This window comes from Choloepus didactylus, chromosome 8, assembly GCF_015220235.1.
Source record: "Choloepus didactylus isolate mChoDid1 chromosome 8, mChoDid1.pri, whole genome shotgun sequence".
NCBI lineage: Eukaryota > Metazoa > Chordata > Mammalia > Pilosa > Megalonychidae > Choloepus > Choloepus didactylus.
The window spans coordinates 86174483-86195879 of NC_051314.1; the positions used below are offsets into that span (position 1 = coordinate 86174483).

Consider the following 21397-nt stretch of genomic DNA (forward strand, 5'->3'; position numbering starts at 1 on the left):
GGGAGTAGTCCCTGCTTCCGCTGGGAGCGATCCGTCTGGATAGCCCGGGACCCAGGCCGCCGCCATCCATGAGAAAGCAGCGGTCCGGAGAGCAGGTGACTCAGGCATCCTAGATCCGTAAGAAACCAGCCGTCTGAGAAGCTACGATCCCAGGTGCCCGGGATCCTTACTACTCAACGGGGGGGGGGGGGGGGGGTTAATAGAGGACCTGGGGTTCAGAGCCGGGATCTGCCACCGGCCCTACCCACGGGGAGACCTCGGCCTTAACGGACGGGTTGGGGAACAGCGCCGCTGCAGCAGGAGCCCGCCGGGGCGGGGAAGCCGGGCGCAGCCGTCTGGGGGGTCCGGACCCAGGCCTGTGCCCGGCCACCGCCTTCGGGGCCCACAGAGTGCCCCGAGCCAACGCCGCCATTGCGCCCAAGAGTGAGGAGGATCTGCTGGCCCTGGCCGCGTCGCGGCTGAGCCGCCGCAAGCGGGTGGCGGGTGTGGCCGTCGGGGTGGCCATGGTGCTGCTGCTGCTCGTGGCCATCCCGCTGCTGGTGCACAGCTCCCGCGGGCCGGCGCACTACGAGATGCTGGGTCGCTGCCGTATGGTGTGCGACCCGCACGGGCCTCGAAGCCCGGGCCCCGACGGTGCGCCCGCCTCCGTGCCCCCTTTCCCGCCGGGCACCAAGGGAGAGGTGGGCCGGCGCGGGAAGGCAGGCCTGAGGGGGCCCCCGGGACCTCCAGGTCCCAGAGGGCCCCCAGGAGAGCCTGGCAGGCCGGGCCCCCCGGGCCCTCCTGGCCCAGGTCCCGGCGGAGCAGCGCCCCCTGCAGGCTATGTGCCTCGCATTGCCTTCTACGCTGGCCTGCGACGGCCTCACGAGGGTTATGAGGTGCTGCGCTTCGACGACGTGGTGACCAACGTGGGCAACGCTTACGAGGCGGCCAGCGGCAAGTTCACCTGCCCCATGCCGGGCGTCTACTTTTTTGCTTACCACGTGCTCATGCGCGGTGGCGACGGCACCAGCATGTGGGCAGACCTGATGAAGAATGGACAGGTGAGCCGCCCCTCCTCACTCAGCCCCAGATGTGACCTCTGTAGCTTTCTAAGTCTCCCTGCATTCAGTCAACAACTGAAGCCCTTTCCCCGAAACAGTGTCACTGAATCCAGACATGTAAGCCTGCCGAGAACTAAGGGAGTGCTACATTTAGCCAGAGGAACCCAGGCCTAGATGAGGGACACAACCTACCCAGGGACTCAGGAAGCCTTAGGGACAGTGTCAGGATTAGAACTTAGGACTCAATGCTCAATGTCGCTGCAGTCCCATCCTCATCCCCCTAATTTTAGATAACCACATACCAAACCTCTTTGGTGTCACGCCCTGCCAATTTCTGCCTCTTCTAGTCCTGCCTCTGACTACCCTTTCTTCTGGGGCAGCCTTCTTGGCCTTTGTGTTTCCCAGCCTTGCCTTTGGGGAGCTACCTGGGCCCCGCTGCTTCAAATTAGAATGGATTCCACCTGGTCGGCAGTGGGCAGTGGGCAGCCATTCATGTGGGGGGCATTCACCTTGGATTTTCCAAGAAAAGGTTATAAAATAAAGAAGGAAGGAAGGAAGGAGGGAGGGAGGGAAGAAAGGAAAGGAGGAAGGGAGGGAGGGAGGAAGGAAGGAAGGAAGGAGGGAGGAAGGAAGGAAGGAAGGAAAGAAAAAGAAAGAAATACTCGCTGGCTTGCCAGGCAGCTGCCCAATTCCTCACCCCAGGGCCAGGGTCCAAGCCTAGAGATGGCCTTGCACTCAGCTAACACTGAGTCAGTAGGCAGAGGTGGGAAATGGTGTGGCAGCTTAGGGACCAGCCCTGCGGTTAGAAGGAGGGAATTTGGAAAAGGAAGAAGACAGGGCAGGCAGAGCCGCAGCCTCCCACTAGGCCTGATCCTTTAGGCCCCAAACCCTTTTCAAACACTAGGCCTCCAAGTCCCACTGCACCCGACTCCTGTGCAAGTAGTCCTATCACCGCTGCATTGGTTTGGGGGAGTAACCCCCAGGGACTCAGCCTGAGGTCCCGGGGCGCTTAGCTGGAATGAGCGGCAGCAGGCGTTTGGGAGGGGAGAGGGCGCTGGGCTGCTCAGGCCGCAGGGGGAGGTTGGAGCTGAGCGGTCACCTCCGAATGGCCCGCGCTGGAGCGGTGGTGAGAAGGACACACCAGGCTTCTTGTCTGGGCTCTGTCCGAACCCTGTGACCTGCCACCAACCGCAGTGCCCTCCTGGCTCCCAGATCCGCTGGTGTTGCTTTGGGGTTCCCTCTGGGCAGGTCGCCCCAGGAACCCTGTGAAAGGGAGTGAGAGTGTGTGTCTGTATGGGGGTGAGACAGTGTATGTGTGTAAGGGAGTGTGAGTACGTGTTGTGCGCGTGATGCGAGAGTGTGTCTACGGGTGCGGGTGCGAAGATGGGAGTATAGAGCAGTGTGGATCTGTATTTGGCCCTGAGTAGGTGTGCGTGGTCTATGCGGGCATCTGTGAGGGGTCGGATGGGGGACTGTGTATCTAGAGTGTTGGTTTCAGAGGGGGCGGGGACTGCGCGGCTCCCACTCTGTATTCCGCGGCGCGGGCGCTGCGGCCCCGGGGACGGTAAATAGTGATTAGAATAATGATAAATAATTAATGAGTTAATAACCAGCCCCTGCGGGACGGGAAGCAGGGGGGCTGGGGAAGGGGCTGGCGGCCCGAGGCGACAGCGGCAAGGCCAGAGGGGAGGAGGGGCTCCCTGCCGGGGTGGTAGGCGATATCCACGTCGGGGCATAAGCAGGAGCCCTGAGAGGAAATGGGCTCCCCAGAGGTTTGAGCGCCATCCGTGCACCTTCCCATGGCCCGTACCTGTGCCCCGTCATCGTCGTCGGGGAAAGACGACTCACAGGAGGTCAGAGCCAGAGGGAATCTTAGAAATTATTCTAGGCGCTAATTTTATTTTTAAACAAAGAATAAGAGCAAACCCTATATAACATTTTCCATGTGCAAAGCACTGTTCTAAACACACTTCATTCATTTAATGTTACCAACCCGAAGGAATAGGTTCTATTATTACTCCCCATTTTATAGCCCAGGCTGAGGCCCAGAGACCGCTTGAAATTGCCCGAGTCACACAGCCAGAGAAGCTCAGCACTCTCCTGGGCCTCTCTGAGCGTCCGCTCCTTCCCTGTCCTCCCCAGCCCCTGCAGACGGCTGTCCTAAAGTCGCCTTCGTGTGCCCAGCCCAGCCGCACCAACTCAACCGGACCCCTCTCGGCACCCCAGCTCCGCAGAGAGACTGAGTGAGCTGTTTTTTTCTTCTCCCTCGTTAGGTTCGGGCCAGCGCCATTGCCCAGGATGCGGACCAGAACTACGACTATGCCAGCAACAGCGTCATCCTGCACCTGGATGTAGGCGACGAGGTCTTCGTCAAGCTGGATGGCGGGAAAGTGCACGGCGGGAACACCAACAAGTACAGCACTTTCTCTGGCTTCATCATCTACCCGGACTGAGCCGAGCTCCCTGCCCCGCCCCCGCTCGCCCGTCTGTCTCCGCTCCCCTCGCCATCCACTCCAGTCTCCCTGCCCGGGTCGCCACCCCATCCTTTGAGAGCCTGGTGATGGGGCGGACTCTTCCCGCTCCCGCAGGCGCCCTAATTTGGGCGGACTCTTGGTGCTCTGTGGAGTAAGTGGTCTGGGAGGAGGGGCGTCCGGGCTGGAGGAGAAGAGCGGCTGGCCCAGACACCACCCGCGTCCACGTGTGGACGGCGTTGTAAACCTAGTGACTCTCTCTTCTGCCCGGAGCTGGGAAACAGTTTTACTAGTAGGGGATCAGAGGCCCCAGAACCGGCTTGGTAAGGAGAAAACAGAAACAGGAGCCCATCTAGATGGGGTAGGCGCTGGTCCTCTGTCCTGACAACTTTCTCTTGCTGTCCCTTCCTCCCCTCCTTTTCCCTCCCCTGATTAGGCTCCAGGCCCCAGCCTTGGCAGCCCTCCTTGAACTGGAGGAACCAGTGAATTCTTTCCTGGCATTTAAAACTCATTCTGTACAGTCCCCATTCCACCCCCACCCAGGCTAGGCCCTGGGCTACAGCTGCTGTTGCCTCTTCCAATAAAGTGAAGTTGGGAGATGCATGTTGCTGCTTGACTTGGAGTACAGAGCAGGAGAAAAGTGGCTAATGCTTTCTGTCACTCCTCTCAAGGATCCTCACCCTGCTTGTCACTCCCCCAGAGCCAAAGGCTTAGTTATTCCTAGAAAACCTGCCTCTTCAGAAGAGGAGGGGAGCAGCTTAGGGCTTCCACTCTGATATGGAAAGGAAGGGGAGTATCAGTCTGCAGGACAGCTTTGGGGCCTCACTGGTAGGAGAGGCAGACACCAGCCAGACTGACATTAACAAAGGAAGATTCCTTACATATGGGTTTGGTGCCTTCACCCTTCTGCTTAATGGAAGAGAGTTCTAGGAAGAGAAGTTTCCAGAGGATGAAGCAGCAGCTGATGGCTCCTGGGAGGGAGGATTAACATCAGGAGCAGGGAGAAAAGCAGGTCCACAGAGACCCCCACCCCAAAACACTCAGAGCTTGCTGCGGGGATGGAAGGGCAAGAGTGGGATGACTTCCTCCCTTCAGGATAGCTCCTAGTGACAGAGCCTGGGGAGCCTGAGAGCTCAGGGCTGGCCTCTAAACTGGAGGACACTGCCACCATGTGGGCAATCATGGAGCAACACCAATAGCAGGCCCAGCTCTGACCAAGAGGAAACTGACCCTTGGACACTTTAGACACTTTATTGAAAGACAAAGGGTGTCAGCTCCTAGCCCCAAGGGGGAGGGAACCAACAATAAATAAGGGCTAAAAGGAAGGATCCAGGAAGGCAGGAGTAGGTGGAGAGGTGCATGCTTCATGATGGAAAGCTGTGTGGGGCAGCAGAACCAACTGGAATAAAACACTGGAAAGAGAGAAGATCTTGTCACAGTTCAGCTATCCTGGAACTGTAGCCAACATGTCCCCATTGACTTTCTCTGAAAAGGAGCTGGCTGCCTCCACCCCACACTTCCTACGAGGCTTATTTTGCAGGCCAGGCCTGGCTGTAGATGGGAGGCTCACCAGGGCGTCCTGCCATTCGAGTAATGTGGCCACAGGGTTGGTGCAGACCCGGGTGGGGCCTGAGGGAGGTGCTCGGCTGGTATAGAAGGCACACTCATCATCCAGGCGGGCCTCATGGAAGCAGTGGATGGCAGTCAGACATGCTTTGAGGCGCTGCCTCAGAGCCTGGGTTCGAGGGGCCAGACTGCTGGGGCCTGAGGACCGAAGGTCAGTGTGCAGAGGGTCCTGTACTCCCACCACACACTACCCTTCCCCTCTCTCCACCATCGCTCTCCCCACCCTCCCCATCACCCAAGGGCCAAGCTAATCAGGAGCAAAGGGACAGAGGTGCTGTTCTCCCCTACTTCCTGAGGGAGAGCCAGGCTGGGGCAAGATGGATGGTAGAGGAAGGGGTCACTTGGTGCAGGGCACTGGGCCCAGCTCCCAGTAAGAGGTGATGACCTCCTTTGTTCACACCTTCTCCCAGCCAACCCCTTACCTGATAGGTCTGTTGGGGGTTTCAGAGACTGGAGTGAGTGGATAGCGGGGCTGGCGCAAAGTGGGCGTTGGGAAGAGAAGATCAGGCTGGTGGTCACTGGAGCCCCCTGACTGCAGCAGGGCTGTTGGCTGGACTCTGGACATCTAGGTTCCAGGGTGCACGCCTCCGATGTCCTGGGCTCTACCCTAGGGCAGGGCTCTGGGGGTCCAGTCTTCCTCTGGGGGCTGGGCTGAAGGGGTCCAGGCTCTGCTGGACGGCAGGGCTCTGGCACCTCAAGCTGCTCCTGGGGTGAGGGCTCTGGTATCTCAGGCTCCTTCCTATGGCAGAGCTCTGGGGACCCTGGCTCTATTGGAGGGCAGGGCTGTGCCACCTGCTCCACCCCAGGGCAGGGCTGTGATTCCTCACACTCCTCTGGAAGGCAGGCCCTTGGTAGCTCAGAGGGCTGCAACAGTCCAGGAAGATGAGAAGTCCCAGAATTAGGCTCTGGGGCATTCTGAGTTCTCGAAATCTCAGCCAGCAGGGGCTGAAGCCCAACCATATCCAGAGAGGAACCTTGATTAAGGGGGGCATACTTGCCCTCTGTCAGCCCCTCTACCTCCTGTCGCAACAGCTGCTGCAGGATACTGATGCGCTGCAGGTGGAAGAGAATACCTCAATGCCAAGATGTGAGTTGAAGTACTCTATCCACACTGTCCTATCCCCGTGCCCCCATCTCTTCCTGTTACTGTCACCCTGAGCCCTGTTACTGCCCATCAGGCATCGAAGCTGTTGCCTCACAGACCCACCTGCATCTTCAATTCCTGGAAATTGGGATGGGGTCCATTAGGAGTTGCCACAAGTGGTTTCTCAGGCCCCTCCTGCAGCTTTACACAACTATCCTGATCAAACAACCGTACTGCAATCTGCTCCTGCCAGATGGGGGGAGAGAGGGCACATGGGCAAGCCAGGCTGGGACAGGAAGACCAGTCTAAGAAGCCCTCGTGAGGAAGGCATCAAAATCCCTAATTGAGAGGACCTGGACTTAGATTAGAACAGGCAGCAGAAAAGCAGGGAGAGTTGGAGAGTTAGGGAAGTTTTCCAGAGAGCCCACCACCTGCCTCCAACTGCTGGGTCTCCAAGCCAACAGGACAGAGGGAGGGGTCTCAGAACGGGAAGGGTCTGATAACTTACCCATGGCAGGACAGGCTCTTCAGGGCAGGACTGAGGGGAGGGACCACTCACCCACTGGGCCTGGGACCAGAAGGGAGATGTCAGCAAGACCCAGCACTCCCAGATGGGGCCCAGTCTCCCCTTGCCCCTGTCTTAACCCTCTCTGTGCCTATTCATCTCCTCACCCAGGCTTGGCCTGTGCCAGGCACCTCCCTGCCGGCTCTTACCTGCTGAATTCTGGGGGCCGATGGGATGGGTGTGAACTGGATTTTCGGGCAAATCGCCAGACGCCGCAACACTGAATATGAAGTCTGGGGAGAGTTGGGGGTGGCTGAGCAGGGACAAGATCTAGACAGGATCTAGCAGGAATCCCAAGCCAGACTCTTGCTCAGCCACCACAAGTTGTGGGTACAAACCAGAGCTGAGGGGTGGGGAGAAGGTATGCGCTGAGCCAATCCAAAGGGTGAAAGGCGGGTGTCAGTTGATGGCACCACATGGTGAGGCATGGGCTGGGTCACAGGGGCAGGGGAGGGCATCAGGTGGGACTCACGGCTGTCCTGTGGAAAGGAAAAAGGTGGGAAGAATGATCCCTTCCCGCTTTGCCTTCCTATGTCTTGTTCTCACCACAGCAGTCACTGTGATTCTTTTAAGACATAAGTCAAATCATGTCACTCCCTTGTTAATCCCCCTCCTGGCCCCATGGCTATCTCATTCTAAGTAAAAGCCAAAGTCCTTACACTGGTTTCTAAGTCCTTATCCAACTGGATCCGGTTATCGCTTTAACCTCATCTCCTACTCTTCCTTTTTCTCCTTACTCTGTTAAGTCTCTTTGCTGATCCTCAAAAATCCTCCCCAGGGCCTTTGCATCTGCAGTTCTCTGGGTCAGGAACTCTTCTCCCAGATATCGGCATGGCTCACTCCCTCAACTCCTTCTGGCCTTCACTTAAATGTCATCTTTTCAACGAGATTCCCCTGACCAATCTATTTAAAATTGCAATACCAACCCCCCAGTCCCAATTCCCCTTTGGTGCCTTATTTATTTATTTTTTTACAGAGAACTTGGCACCATCTGACACTCTATAGATTTTACATATTTGTTTATTCTTTGTCTACTCCTTCCAGAATGTGAGCTCATTTACCGATGTATGCCTAGAGCCTAGAACAGTGCTCAGAGTAGATGTTCAACAAATATTTGTGGAGTGAATGGATGAATGCTTTCGACATTCAAGTGTCAGTTTTGTCTCGTCCCCAGCACTGATCTGATGCTGATGCAAATATACACCAGTCTGTGACCTCTCAGCCAGGTCCCAAACATCTGGTACAAGGAAGTCAGTTCCACTCTGGAGAGTGGGCAAACTCAGACCTAATAATAACGTTCCCGAGGTCCAGGACTGCCTGCCTCTACCCACAATCCTCAGTGCTGGCTGCTGGGGAGTTCCTCCAAGTACTGCCCACCTCTACCGCCTATCCCAGGAGGGTCCCATCTCACCCTGGTGCATGTCATCCCATGGATTTCTCTTAATGGTATCCGCTGGGCCAGACCGAGGGAGCCCCCTTCTCCTTCATCTAAGTGAGTCACAATTTCTGGTTCTCCTTCAGGGACAGAGGAAGCTAAGAAGAGACAGGAAATATGTTGTAGTTTCTGGAACACCCACAAAAGTTTGACGCAGGGCCTTGCAACCCCTGAAGAAGGGTATGCCAGTTTGACAGCCCCCACTGCACCATCAGGGGCAGGGATTCATCCCAGCAAGCTCTATTCTGAGCCCTGCACTATCTCAGTAAACAGTTATGAATCTGAATGGCATGAGCAGGCTGTGGGTATGGTGATGGTTCTCGGGGGCTGGGAATAGAACAGTGAGTGGAAGGTAAATCTTGCAGGGAGGGGGTGGAAATGGGGACCACCGTCCCTTTGAGACAAGTGCAACTGGATGCCAACCTCTGATCTAGGCCCACGCCCCCCCACCAAGCCTCCTGAGCTTTCTCTTGTCTTGTTCCCTGCTGCAGGTGACCCCCTGCCCCTGTCCTCTCACCAGGGCCAGACACACTTACCAGGCTGGGCTGAGTTCTTCAGGGGCAATCGCGAGGCCTGGTTCACTGAAGTCCTGATGACAATAACAACAGCAGCTAGCAGTCACTGAGTACCAAGTATGAGCAGGCCACTGTGCTAAGTGCTTTATAAACTTCATCTCATTTAATTCTCAGGACGACCTCTAAAGAATACTACAAACATTACCCTCATTTGTCAGATAAAGAAACTGAAGCTCGGAGAGGTTAAGGCAAGTTCACACAACTAGTAAGTGGCAAGTCAGGAATCAAACCCAAATCCCATTTATTGCTACAATCTATCTTCCAGCCGCTTCCCCTCACCACCTGAGGAGACTGATGCCACACTGAGGCCTGGCTATGAAGGCCTGAACTCTATTCCAAGGGCTTACACTGGGAAGTCACAGGTTTCCCCTTCCCTTCCTGGGCTGGTAGGGAGGCCTAAAGTTACAGGAGGCCCCAGCTCTGGGGGAACCCTGCATGAGACATTTGGTCATTCTTTTCCAAATGACCCTCTCCCACACCCTTGCCTTCTCACCAGCTCCTGCCACCTGTCTCTCTTCTTAACTCCTGGAAACTGGGGCGAGTAGAGGGGTGAAAGGAAGGTCCTGAAGGTGGAATCTGATCCAGAAGAGCAAGAAATCAGAGCAGAGTCACAGATGGGCCCCAAATCTTCTACAACCCCATCTCCCCCACAGAGCCCTCTGTGGCTCCTCACGAGGTACTATCTGTCCCGGGGCCCAGCCCTGTGGAAGAAGTTCCCTGAAGCACTGAGAGCCAGCCCCTCAAGGCCACTCACCAGAGCCTCCAGCCTCTGGGGACACAAGGTCCGGCCACGGGGTCCTGGTCCCTCCAGCCTTGAGAAGCAGGAAGCTCTGGCAGGATCCAGTCGGTGGATGGGGGTTCTGGGGGCTGAATATGCAGAGGCCCGGGCACCCTGGGACCCCAACAGAGCTATCAGCACAGGCTCAAGATCCCTTCCCCAGCCCACTCAGCCTAATTTCTTCACACCCTGTCACATTACCTGGCCCCTCTGTATGGTGCTTCCTTGGCTCCCTCGAATCAGCACTCTCTGAGCCAGACTGGGTTGGCGCCCCAGGCGACAGTTCCTTACCCCCTCACCTGACAGGATGGTGGCCAGGGCTGCAGGATCAGCCACAAATTCTATGGCCCCTGGAGCCTCTGCAAGAGAAGAGGAGAAGGAAAGGTAAGAAGGAATAGGAAAGGTGAAGGCTAAAAGGCTAGAGGCCCTGGTGTAGTTACCTTGCAGTGCAAGGATGAACAAAAGAAACTCTCATTCAACTGAATGCAGCTCATCAAATGTTCACAGAACCCTAAGTAAGACACTGTTCTGGGCAATGGGGCCCAAAGATGACTAAGACAAAGCCCCTATCCTCATGAAACGATCATCAAACTATAGAGAACAGACTCAAGTCAAACAATAGACATGTAATAAATAAAGTACCAAGCAATTGATGTGATGGAGGGAGCAGGAAAAGGCTTCAGAAGAGTAGACATTTTGCTGAAGAAAGAGTAGGGAGTGTAGGGCTTCTAACAGCAAAGAGCCTTCCAGGAGCAGGGACCAGGGAACCAGGGGAAGTGCAAAGCCCACACACCCCACTGTGTCCATCACCCAGCCACAGAGGAAGTGGTCCCCAGGCCTCCAACAGGTACCTGTCCGGGGAGGAGGTCCAGGTCCTGCATTCTGACCCCCAGGACTACCCTTGAGCTCTTTCAGGGGGTTCCGGAGCTGAGTGCTCCCCACCAATGTCTCTGATTTCTCGATTTGGTGCATGGCTTTCAGCCTAGAGCCTGCTGAGTCAACGAGGGAGCCATGAATACTAAGCGACGGATTCTGCACCAATTCCTGAAAGAGGAGAGACAACAAAAGCTGGTACTTTGCGTTGGGGTGAGATGCTGGTGTGTACAGCCTCCCTGTAGCTACCACCTTCATCCACTAAGCCCTTCTCACACTTGGATCTTGGTTCTCCTGGTCCACGGCGATGGAGTTGCCCCTGGGGAGAGGCCGGCGTCTTTGAGAAAGTACGGGAATCTTGCTAGGGGTAGGAGATACACCCCGGAGCAGCGGATCCTTCGTGGCTTGGAGTGAGGTCATGATGGCTACAACTGAGACGGCGAAGAAAGCAGAACCAGGAAGAAAAGGTCAGCCATTTCGGGTCCTGCCAACCCTGAGACTCCCACCTCCGCCTAAATCCATGAGCCCAGAAGCCCCCGGCTCCTGCACGGCAGTTCTTCTGGGTGCCACATCCAGACACCCCGAGTCCATTCCTTCGCCCCAGAACCCAGAGCTGCCTCTCCTCCCCGTGAGCGCCCGCCCCCCATTCCCTCCTGGATTCCCGTGCCTCACCTTCTCCGGAATCCCTTAGAGCCGCCCCCACTTTCTTCGCTTTTATCTCGGACTCTCTAGCAGTCTGCGGGAGCTACTTCCCCAGTTTGTAAAATACTCCAAGCTCCTGATTGGCTCGTCCGCGCTCCCGCGGGACCCGTGACAGCTACCTCAGTCGTCCAATCCGCAGGCTCGGAGGCGGGGCCAAAGAAGGACGTGTTGTCGAACCGCTTTCTGGCCAGGAAAAAAAACTGACCCGGTCCAATCAGCCAATCCGGGAGCGGAGCGCAGGGTAGAAGGCGGGGAAAGAGGAAAAAGAACGCCGTTTTGAGAAGGCGAAGCCTGCTGAGTCTGGGTGGCAGAGGTGCAGCGTTAATCTCGCGAGATCTCGGGACTGGTAAGGGACGCCTTGGCGAGAAAGAGCAGTAGCATTGTGGGAAGGGCTGGTCCTCCTGATGGCGGCTATGGCTGTTGGAGGCTGGCGTCAGCCCGCGATCCGACTCTCACCATCTCGTGGTGCCTCGCATTGGCGAGAGCATTCCAGTCACTAATAGGAAGCATCTGTGCCCAGGACGAGGCGCTGCCTCTGAACGGACGGAGAGGACTGGAGGGAACTGAACTGAGCCTAACAATAACAAAAATAAAAGAAACCGTTTTCTCACTCGGGCCTCACAACCCCGTGAGGTGTGGTCTCCATGTCACAGAAAAGAAACAAGACTCAGCTAGTGACATTGGGATTCGGTTACACAACATTGGAAGCTAGTAGCTAGTCACAGCTGAGGATTTCCCCACCTCCAGGCTGCCTCTCTTACTGTCCTGGAGGACTGAGGAGAGGGGCCTCAGCTGTGGATTCTCGGAGATAGGAATGCAAGGCAGCAGGAACCTCGAATGTTCTAGTTAGAACGGAAGAGGTAGGCCTTCATGGAGGGCGGGAAATGGGAGATGTTCCAGGTTTACAGGACTGGCACATTTTCCCCTGACCACAGCGGTTCCTTTTACACAAGCCAGAAACTTAGGAGTTGTTCTTTAACCTCTTCCGTATCCAATCCCTCATTCAATCTTACTAATCTAACCTTTTGGATATCTTTGAAAATCATCTACTTCTCTACATCTTATTTACCAGCATCCTAATATATGTTATTTCATCTCTCACTTAGAGGATTGCAAGGTGGTTTACACACACACACACACACACACACACACACCCATTCTCTCTTGCTCCCCACACTAATCCATTCTAGAGTAATCTTTCCAAAATGCAAATCTGTTCACATTACCACTATGTCTTGATCTCTTTCCCATGCAAACTTCCCATATCTTGTACCACTCTCCACCTTGTTCTCTGCCTTCCAGCTCCATGGCCTCTTTCTGTTCCACAAATATGTCATTCTCATTCTCTGTCTGGAAAGTTTTTTGTGCTGCTTTGTTGCCTATTCATGCTCCAAATTGATATCCATGGTTACTTCTCTAAAGAGGCCTTCTTGAACCCCCCTACCCACAACTCAAAAAGATTCCTTGATTATTTTCTCTCAGAGAACAGTGTTATTTTCTTTCAAAGCATGTATGTCAGTTGGTAATTGCATATTCATTAATGTGAGCATAATATATTCATTGCATTTATTAAGCACCCACTAGATTTCCACAAGGGTAGTGAGAGTGATGACTCTCAATTTTTTGCTTACCATCATTTTTTCAGTGCCTTGCATTTTTCAGTGCCTTGCATTGTGCATGGCCTATAAAGGTGCCACATCCAGACACCCCGAGGATTGTCTGATGTGGATGGATGATTAATTGATCGAATGAATGGAGAAACGGAAAACTTCCAAGAGAAAATAATATTTGAACTTCCTCTTTAAAAAGAGGAAATGCATTCTTTTCTAGTCATTGGGAAGAGTAGTGCAAAGGCACGGTAACGTGGAAAAATTTAGAGGGTTTAGAGAACAGTGAGTCTTTGGGGGTAGATGGAATATAGGGAGTGGTAGGAAATAAGACTAGAAAGATGGTCTGAGTTAAGGGAAAGGGAGGGTCACCTCATTCTACTAACAGGTTTGTGAAAGTGCCAGATCCTAACCACTAGACGAGCAGGGACTAACAAGTATTATGCACTTACCATATGTAAGGCTGTATATTAGTTTCCTAGGACCCATTACATTACCACTAACTCGGTGGTTTAAAACAACGGAAATTTATTACCTCAGTTCTGGAGCCCAGAAGTCTGCAAGGTGCAGTCAGCAAGGTGCTGTCAGGACTGAGAGCAAGGTGTTGTCAGGGCCATTCTCCCACTAAGGTTCTTGGAAAGAATTTTTCCTTGCCTTTTTCTGCTTCTGGTGGTTGCTGGTAATCCTTGACATTCCTTGTCTTGTAGACACATCATGACAATTCCTGCCTCCATCGTCACATGGCATTCTCCTTGTCTGTCTCTGTGTCCAAATTTCCCTCTTCTTATAAGAACAAGTCCTATTGGATTGTGGTTTGACCTCATCTTAATTAATTATATCTGCAAAGACCTTATTCCAAATAAGGTTGCATTCACACATACCAGGGGTTAAGACTTCAATATCTATTTGGAGGGGAGATAATTCAACCCACAACAGGCCCTTTGCTAGGTATTTGGATACAGAGAGGAATAACACTGAAGGCACCAGGATGGAGGTTGACCATATAGTGGCTTTATATGATTTAAGACAGTCAACACAGATCAGGTCTGTCCTCAGACCAGAAGCTTGAGTGTGTCAGGCCACTCAGAGTAGCTCTTAGACTGCCTCACACTAATCAAATCCATAAGAGAAGTTGAGTTATTTAGGTACTTGAGTTAATACTCCTCTTCGAGTTACAACATACTCATACCATCTCATTTTATTTCCCATCCCTTCATTCCCTATCTGGTCTCCTATTCCCCTACCCCATAAACACCCACTCTAATGTGCTTGATATGCTCGGAGCCATGGATGTGTTCTTGTAAAATATGTAGGATTGTGTATTAGTGTCCTATTGCTGCTGCAGTAAGTCATACAAACTTAGTGGCTTAAAACAACACAGATTTATTCTCTTGTAGGTCTGGAGGTCAGAAGTCTAAAATCAAGGTATTGACAGGACTGTGTTTCTTCTGGAGGCTTTAGGGGAAAATCCACATCCTTGCCTTTTCCAGCTTTTAAAGGCTGCCCATAATCCTTGGCTTGTGGCCTCTTCCTCCATCACTCCAACCTCTTGCTTCCATCACATCTACTACTATTCACTCTGATCTCCTGCCTCACTGTTATAAAGACCCTTGTGATTACATTGGGCCCATTTGGATAATCTAGGAAAACATTATCATCTCAAAATCATTAATTTAATCATATCTGCAAAGTCTCTTTTGCCATGTAAAGTAATATTCACAGATTCCGGGAACTAGGATATGCACAACATTGAAGAGCCATTATTCAGCCTATCATAGGTGGTTTAGGGTATATGTGTTTTTAATATATATAAATAGTGTTGCTGTGTAGATATGGTTCTGTTTTTACTATTTTGCAGTCAGCTCTGTCTCTAGGATCCATCTTTATTGTTATATGTAATCTAGTTTGTTGTTATGGCTGCTGCATAGGATTCTGTAATCAGCATCCATCATATTTTAGTTATTCATTTCTCACATCCACAGACACAGCTGGAGAATTCATCTCCTTAAAGGTCCTTTGTGAGCCCATTCAAGAGTTTTTTATTTTTTTATTTTATTATTTTTTTAATAATTCAATTTTATTGAGATATATTCACATACCATAGTCATACAAAGCGTGCAATCAGTTCACAGTACCACCATATAGTTGTGTGTCCATCACCAATATTAATTTTTGAACATTTTCATTACCACACACACGAAAGTAATAAGAATAAAAATTAAAGTGAAAAAGAACAATTAAAGTAAAAAAGCAAGAGTTTTTCTGGGACATATACCCAGGTATAATTTCTAGGTTATAAGATATATTCATACTTAAAGTAACTAAGTACCACCAGATTATTTTGCAGAATGTCTGATGCTATTTACATTGTCACCAATATTACTTGAAAATACCAACACTTGATATTATTCAACTTTCTAATTTTTATGATTCTGATGGATATTAAGTGGACTGTCATTTAATTGCATGTATCCAATTACTAGTGAGTTTGAACATTATTTCTTAATCTTTTTAGCCAAAAGAGCTTTCTCCATTCTGAAATGCCTATTTATATCCTTTGCACATATTTTCTGTTTGCTTTCCTCTCTTTTTTCTTGATTTATAAGATTTCACTGTGTATTCTGCATATTAATCCCATGTGCACTTTAGATATTGCAAATATTTTCTGTAAGTCTGTAAAGAAATATAATTTAATTTCCAACCCTAGCAATCTTAATGAACTCTCTTGGTTCTATTAGTTTGTCTATTGATTCTGTTGAGTTTTCTATATAGATTATTATGTCTTCTACAAATAAAAAGATTTCTATTTTATTCATTGGATTGTTATTCAATTACTAATGTCATTTCTTTTGATACTCAGGTTGTCCCTGATTTGGTCAGTGGGAGCCCTTTCAAGCTGATGTTTGTATCCTTTTAGCATGACATCATCTTTTTTTTTTTTTTTTTAACTTTCCTTTCTGGTATAATAGTTTTATCTATTCACTTTCTATATTTACACCCTGCTGGGTTTTTTTTTCTTGTCCCCCCCCCCCTTACTTTGTTATACAGGACTTCCAATATTAAGCCAGGGGCTTCCTTGACTTTGGGAAACCATTTAAGGATTCTTCAAAGAGAAACTGCTTTCTTTTCTTTGTACCCCATTTTCAAAAAACAATTTCAACCTTACAGAAAATTGGCACAAATAGTACCAAGACCTTTTCTCCCCTCAGTCATTTGTGAGTAAATTGTCAATATGTTGCCCCATCTCCACCAAATACTTTAGTGTGTATTTCCTGCAAACAAGGACATTCTCTTACATAACCACAATACAACCACCAAAATCAGGAAAATAACATTGACACAATCCCACCGTCTAATCTTCAGGCCCCATTCAATTTTAATTATTTTTCTCAGTGATGTCCTTTATAGAAAAGGGATCCAGTCCAGAATCACACATTGCATTGAGTTGTCACGTCTCTTTGGTTTCCTTCAATCTGGAACAGTTCTTCATTCGTGACTTTATTGACCTTAACACTTTTGAGGATCACAGGCCAGTTATTTTGTAGAACACCCCTCAACTGGGGCTTGTCAGATGTTTCCTCATGATGGGATTCAGGGTGTACATCTGCAAGACTATGGGAGAAGGAATGTCCTTTTTCCTACCGCATCTTGTCAGGTGGTGTCTGTTTCAATTTGTCCCTTACTGGTGGTGTTACTTTGATTACTTGGTTAAAGTTGTATCTGCCAGGTTTCTCTGCTGTAAATTATTCTTCTTCCCTTTATAATTAACAAGTATTTTTTGTGTGTGGGGGGGAGTGTATTCTGAGATTACATAAAATGCCATTCTCATCACACTTTCAATTTATTTATTTATATCCTGTGGCTCATAGATTTCTAGTTTATTCATTGGATTGTTATTCAATTACTAATTTCTTTTGATACTCAGGTTGTCCCTGATTTGGTCAGTGGGAGCTCTTTCAAGCTGATGTTTGTATCCTTTTAGCATAACATCATCTTTTTTTTTTTTTTTTTTTAACTTTCCTTTCTGGTATAATAACATGTTTCAGATTCATTTTATACCTCGCTTGCATCAGCTCTGAAATCAGCCATTTCTCCAAGGAATTCTAGTTCCTCTTGGTGGACAATGTTATTTAGAAATCAAGATCTGGACACCAGATGTATTTGTTCATTGCTATTAGGGGACTGCTACCCCCTTGGTGGACAGAGTTGGGGATCTATTCTACACACACACGTCCGCACACACACACACTGTATGTACATCGGTATTTCTATATCTAAATATGTTGAAACCCATGAGTTTGAGATGGGCCTTTTTAAAACCATGTCATTTAATTAAAGCTTTTAAATACCAAAGGCTTTCTGTTGCCCTCAGATTAATATTTGCCCTTTCCAAATATTTTAGGACATTGCCAAGATGAGGATACGTTGCCATGGCATGCTCCCTTCTCTTTGCCAGAACTTAATTAACGAATTGAGACTAAAAAAAAGAAAACAACCCAAAGAGACAGAGATCAGCCAAAAAGAGTTTTTCTATCATTACTTTATTTTAAACTTAATGTACTCAAGTATTAGGTGATAATCAGACATAACCTACAGTGGTTTCTCAGCCCTCTGTAGAGAGATTTGTTCTTACATTTCAAATACTTGAGACCCCTTTGTCTTAAAAGAGGTAGAAAAGAAGGGTTCATTCATGGTCAAGTCCTAAGGACTTAGCCTGGTAATTGTTTACTAGCGGAAAGTGTCATTATTCCCCTTTTATAAACTTTCTAGTCCAGAAATGACTGACAGCCATGACAACCAATTGTAACTTTTCCTTTCTCATTTGAGTTATTTAAGAAGCAAGCATTTTCTGTTCTCTCATAGAAACCTTTATAAGTAGCAAGCACCTGGTCTGAGCAAAGAGATAAAAGAATTTCCTTGTATGTTGCAAAATGTATAAATTATCTCATGGGATAGACAGACTTTGCTGGACCTTGAACCAGTAACAATAGTGATAATGTATCAATTCCATCTTCCCTGAAAAAGGAAATATTGTAACATGCCTTATTCTAAAGAATCCCTTGAAGTTGCAGTCAAGATCAACCAAAGTTTTTCCAGAGCAGTATGGCTTGTAAAGGCCCTGCATGTTTCCCTAGAGAACTGTGACTAATACAGTAGGGAAAACTGATATTACAGGACAAGTAGCAGCATCTGCCATCATTGGCCTTCCTTTAGTTGCTGAATCACAAGTTCTTTCTGGACATTGGGGACCTTTTCCCAAGCTGGCTGACTCCTTCTCAACTTCAGCACAGTGCCCAGCCTCCAAAGCCAGACCACCTGGGTTTGAATCCCATCTCCTTACTGGCCATGCAATTTTGGCAAGTTGTTCCACCTATCAATTTCCTCATCTATAAAATGGGGTTAATAATTATACCCAGTTCACAGGTTGTTAGGAAGATGAAATGAGTTAATTCTTGAAAATTAATTTAGTGCCCACTACCTAATAAGCACTCAATAAATGTTAGCTACTATTATTTTTAACTATTATTGAAATTTCAGTTTCCTTGTCATTTCCTCAGAAGGATCTTCCCTATTATACCCCTCACTATTTTTCTCTCTTACAGGGCCTTGTTCTTTTCCTTCATGGCACCTTCCATTTCAAATTTTATATATAATTGTTTTTGTTTACTTGTTTTATTTTCTTTTCCACATACACTGTAACTTCCACAAGTGAAGGCCACATTTGTTTTGCTCATCTTCATATAGGCAGAGGCAACCCAGGACTGTGCTGGCACATGGCCTGACACTGTATAGGTACTCAATGGATATTTGTGGGCAAAATGAATGAAGAGAAAGATGGGGACAGGCAAGGAAGTTCTAGGTGTTTCCATGAGATGACACTTGTAGCTTTGTTTTTATTGCTATCTTGAAAATATTTTTATTTTTTACAGTTAGTATTTATTAGATTAAGTACGTTTAATTAAATTTTCTTTTTATTATCCTTTCTTTTCATATCCTACTACTTTCTAATAGAAGCACTTTCTCCTCAATTCATTTTTTTCACGATCATTAATGTTGTCTAATTAAACTTTTGATTTTTAAGATAATTGTAGATTCACATATAGATGTAAGAAATATTACAAAGATATCTGATGTAACCTTTACCCACTTTTCCCCAGTTGTAACATCTTGCAAAACTATAGTACAATACACAACCAGGATATTGACATTGATACAGTTAAGATATAGAATATTTCTATCACTACAGGGAATCTGCATGTAGCCCCTTGCTGTTTTTCAGGTGAAATTCCCATAACATACAATGAAACATTTTAAAGGTACAATTCAGTGATATTTTGTGTATTCACAATATTGTTCAATGCCAGCTCTCTATAATAGTAGTTTCAAAACTTATTCATCACCCCATAAAACACTCTGTATCCATTAAGTAATCTCTTCCCACTCCCCCTTTTTTTGTCCCCTGCTAATTTATAATCTGCTTTCTGTCTCTATAGATATTTCATATAAAAGGAATCACAATATGTGACCTTTTGTGCCTGGCTTATTTCACATAGCATAATGTTTTTTTTTTTTTAATTCAATTTTATTGAGATATATTCACATACCATACAATCATCCAAAGTGTACAATCAGTTAGTTGTTCACAGTACCATCATATAGTTGTGCATTCATCACTCCAATCTATTTTTTGAAAATTTTCCTTGTACCAGAAAAAAGCATAATGTTTTTGAGGTTCATTCAAGTTGGAGCGTGAATCAGTACTTCATTCCTTTGTATCGCTGAATAATATTCCATTGCATGTATATACATTTTGTTTATCCATTCACCCATTGATGGACATTTGAGTTTTCACCTTTTGGCTATTATGAATAATGCTGCTATAAACATTTGTGCACAGGTTTCTGTGTGGACATGTTTTCATTTCTCTTGGGTATATACCTAGGAGTGGAATTGCCAGATCATATGGTAATTCTATGTTTAACTTCTTGAGGAATTGCAAAACTGTTTTTCACAATGACTACACCATTTTACATTCCCACCAGCAAAGCATGGGGTTTCCAATTTCTCCACATCCTCACCAACACTTGATATCTCCCATTTTTAAAATACTGGCTATCCTAGTGAGTGTGAAGTGGTAGCTCATTGAAGTTTTGCTTTGCGTTTCTGTAATGACTAATGATGTCGAGTATGTTTTCAAGTGCTTGTTTGGCCATTTATATATCTTCTTTGGAGAAATGTCTATTTAAGTCCTTTGCCCATTTTAATTTGGGTTGTCTTTTTGTTGTTGAGGTGTAAAAGGTCTTTAAATATTCTAGATATTAGTCCCTTATCAGATATATGATTTGCAACTATTTTCCGCCATTCTGTAGGTGGTCTGTTCACTTTGCTGATAATGCCCTTTGATGGCATAAAAGCTTTTAAATTTTTGTTTGTTTGCTTAGAACTTGAAATTTTTATTTGGTGTTACAATAAAGAAGGTACAAACTATCAGGGTTATTTGACATTTATTTTACTAAATGGAAACCTTCACTAAAAGAGGCTTAAAGATTTAAGGCAAGTTATTTCTCCAAAATGAGTGAATGACATCAGTTCTAATTCTTACAGAGATTACTAACCAGCCATTGAGTACCTCAGTTTTTGGTGCTCTTCTTTTCTGTAGCTATACTCACTCAGGAGAGACTTTGAGTCAGAAACACCTAGCTAAGCTGAGCCCAGATTCCTGACCCACAGGAACGGAGAGAGAATACATGATTGTTGTTTTATGATGTTGAGTTTGGGAGTAATTTGTTACACAGCGATAGATAACAAATACAGTGCCTTTCAAGAATTATGTTCATTTCTGGTTGACTGAGAATGAGTCTTCTAGTTTTAGAGTGTCATTAAGTTTTTAGTTAATTTGTTGATATGTATTTTCTGTCATTTCTAGGGATTTGGCATAAACAATGGTCAGTTTTATGGGTCAACTTGGCCAAGCTATGGTCCCCAGTAATTCAATCAAAATTAATGTAGGTGTTGTGTAAAGATATTTTGTAGATATGATTAAAGTCCATAATCAATTCACTTTAATAGGGGAGATTGTCCTAGATTATCTGAGTGGGCCTGACTCAACCAGTTGAATGGCCTTACAAGCAGAGCTAAGGCAATCCTGAGGAAGAAGAAATTCCACCTTTGGACTGCAGTATCTGTCTACTCCTCAGAGTTCTAGCCTACCCTTCCTGTAGATTTCCGACTTGCCTAGCCAGCCACCTCAACTCTGTAAGCCAATTTCTTGCAATAAATCTCTTAATACATATCTACTACTAGTTCTGTTTCTCTGTTTGAACTCTAACTGTTACAGATTTTAGTACCTGAAGTGAGATGCTATTATAGCAAATATCTAAATATGTGGAAGCAGCTTTGGAATCAGGTAATGGGGAGCGTGATAGAAAAAGCCTGGCTAGCCTTGAGTAGAAATATGAATGTTAATTCAGAAGGGAGTGAGAAGCATGGCAGAGAATACATATGTCATCTTAGAGTATGCCTAAAACATCATAAATGACTATTAATAGAAATATGAACGTAAAAAGTGCTCCTGATGAGACCTCAGAAGGAAATGAGGAACATGTTATTGGAAAATGGAGGAAAGGGAATCCTTGTTATC

General features: G+C 47.7%; 2 protein-coding genes across 2 annotated transcripts; one reads left to right on the forward strand and one right to left on the reverse strand.

Moving 5' to 3' along the window:
* Positions 1-503: 503 nt before the first annotated feature.
* On the forward strand, positions 504-3493 carry C1QL4 (complement C1q like 4). The gene is made up of 2 exons (XM_037847878.1): positions 504-1040; positions 3314-3493. The coding sequence occupies exons 1-2, from the start codon at positions 504-506 to the stop codon at positions 3491-3493; spliced, it is 717 nt and encodes a 238-aa protein (XP_037703806.1).
* Positions 3494-4763: 1270 nt separating this feature from the next.
* Positions 4764-11214, reverse strand: LOC119542062 (trophinin associated protein). The gene is made up of 15 exons (XM_037846563.1): positions 11120-11214; positions 10724-10878; positions 10426-10618; positions 9776-9933; positions 9551-9688; positions 9290-9372; positions 8758-8810; positions 8198-8319; positions 7125-7265; positions 6936-7019; positions 6730-6789; positions 6345-6467; positions 5560-6190; positions 5082-5275; positions 4764-4923 (listed from the first exon to the last, which is right to left on the reverse strand). The coding sequence occupies exons 2-15, from the start codon at positions 10865-10867 to the stop codon at positions 4876-4878; spliced, it is 2172 nt and encodes a 723-aa protein (XP_037702491.1). The 5' UTR covers positions 10868-10878; positions 11120-11214; the 3' UTR covers positions 4764-4875.
* Positions 11215-21397: the final 10183 nt, after the last annotated feature.

What these genes read in the sequence shown, in the direction of transcription:
- C1QL4 (XM_037847878.1), top strand. Translation starts at nt 504, where the DNA reads ATGGTGCTGCTGCTGCTCGTGGCCATCCCGCTGCTGGTGCACAGCTCC. An exon ending in ACCTGATGAAGAATGGACAG is followed by an intron (nt 1,041 to 3,313) that starts GTGAGCCGCCCC and finishes CTCCCTCGTTAG; the next exon opens with GTTCGGGCCAGCGCCATTGC.
- LOC119542062 (XM_037846563.1), bottom strand. Translation starts at nt 10,867, where the DNA reads ATGACCTCACTCCAAGCCACGAAGGATCCGCTGCTCCGGGGTGTATCT. An exon ending in ATGGGATGACATGCACCAGG is followed by an intron (nt 7,266 to 8,197) that starts GTGAGATGGGAC and finishes TCCTTTCCACAG; the next exon opens with GACAGCCGTGAGTCCCACCT. An exon ending in TCGAATGGCAGGACGCCCTG is followed by an intron (nt 4,924 to 5,081) that starts GTGAGCCTCCCA and finishes CTCTCTTTCCAG; the next exon opens with TGTTTTATTCCAGTTGGTTC.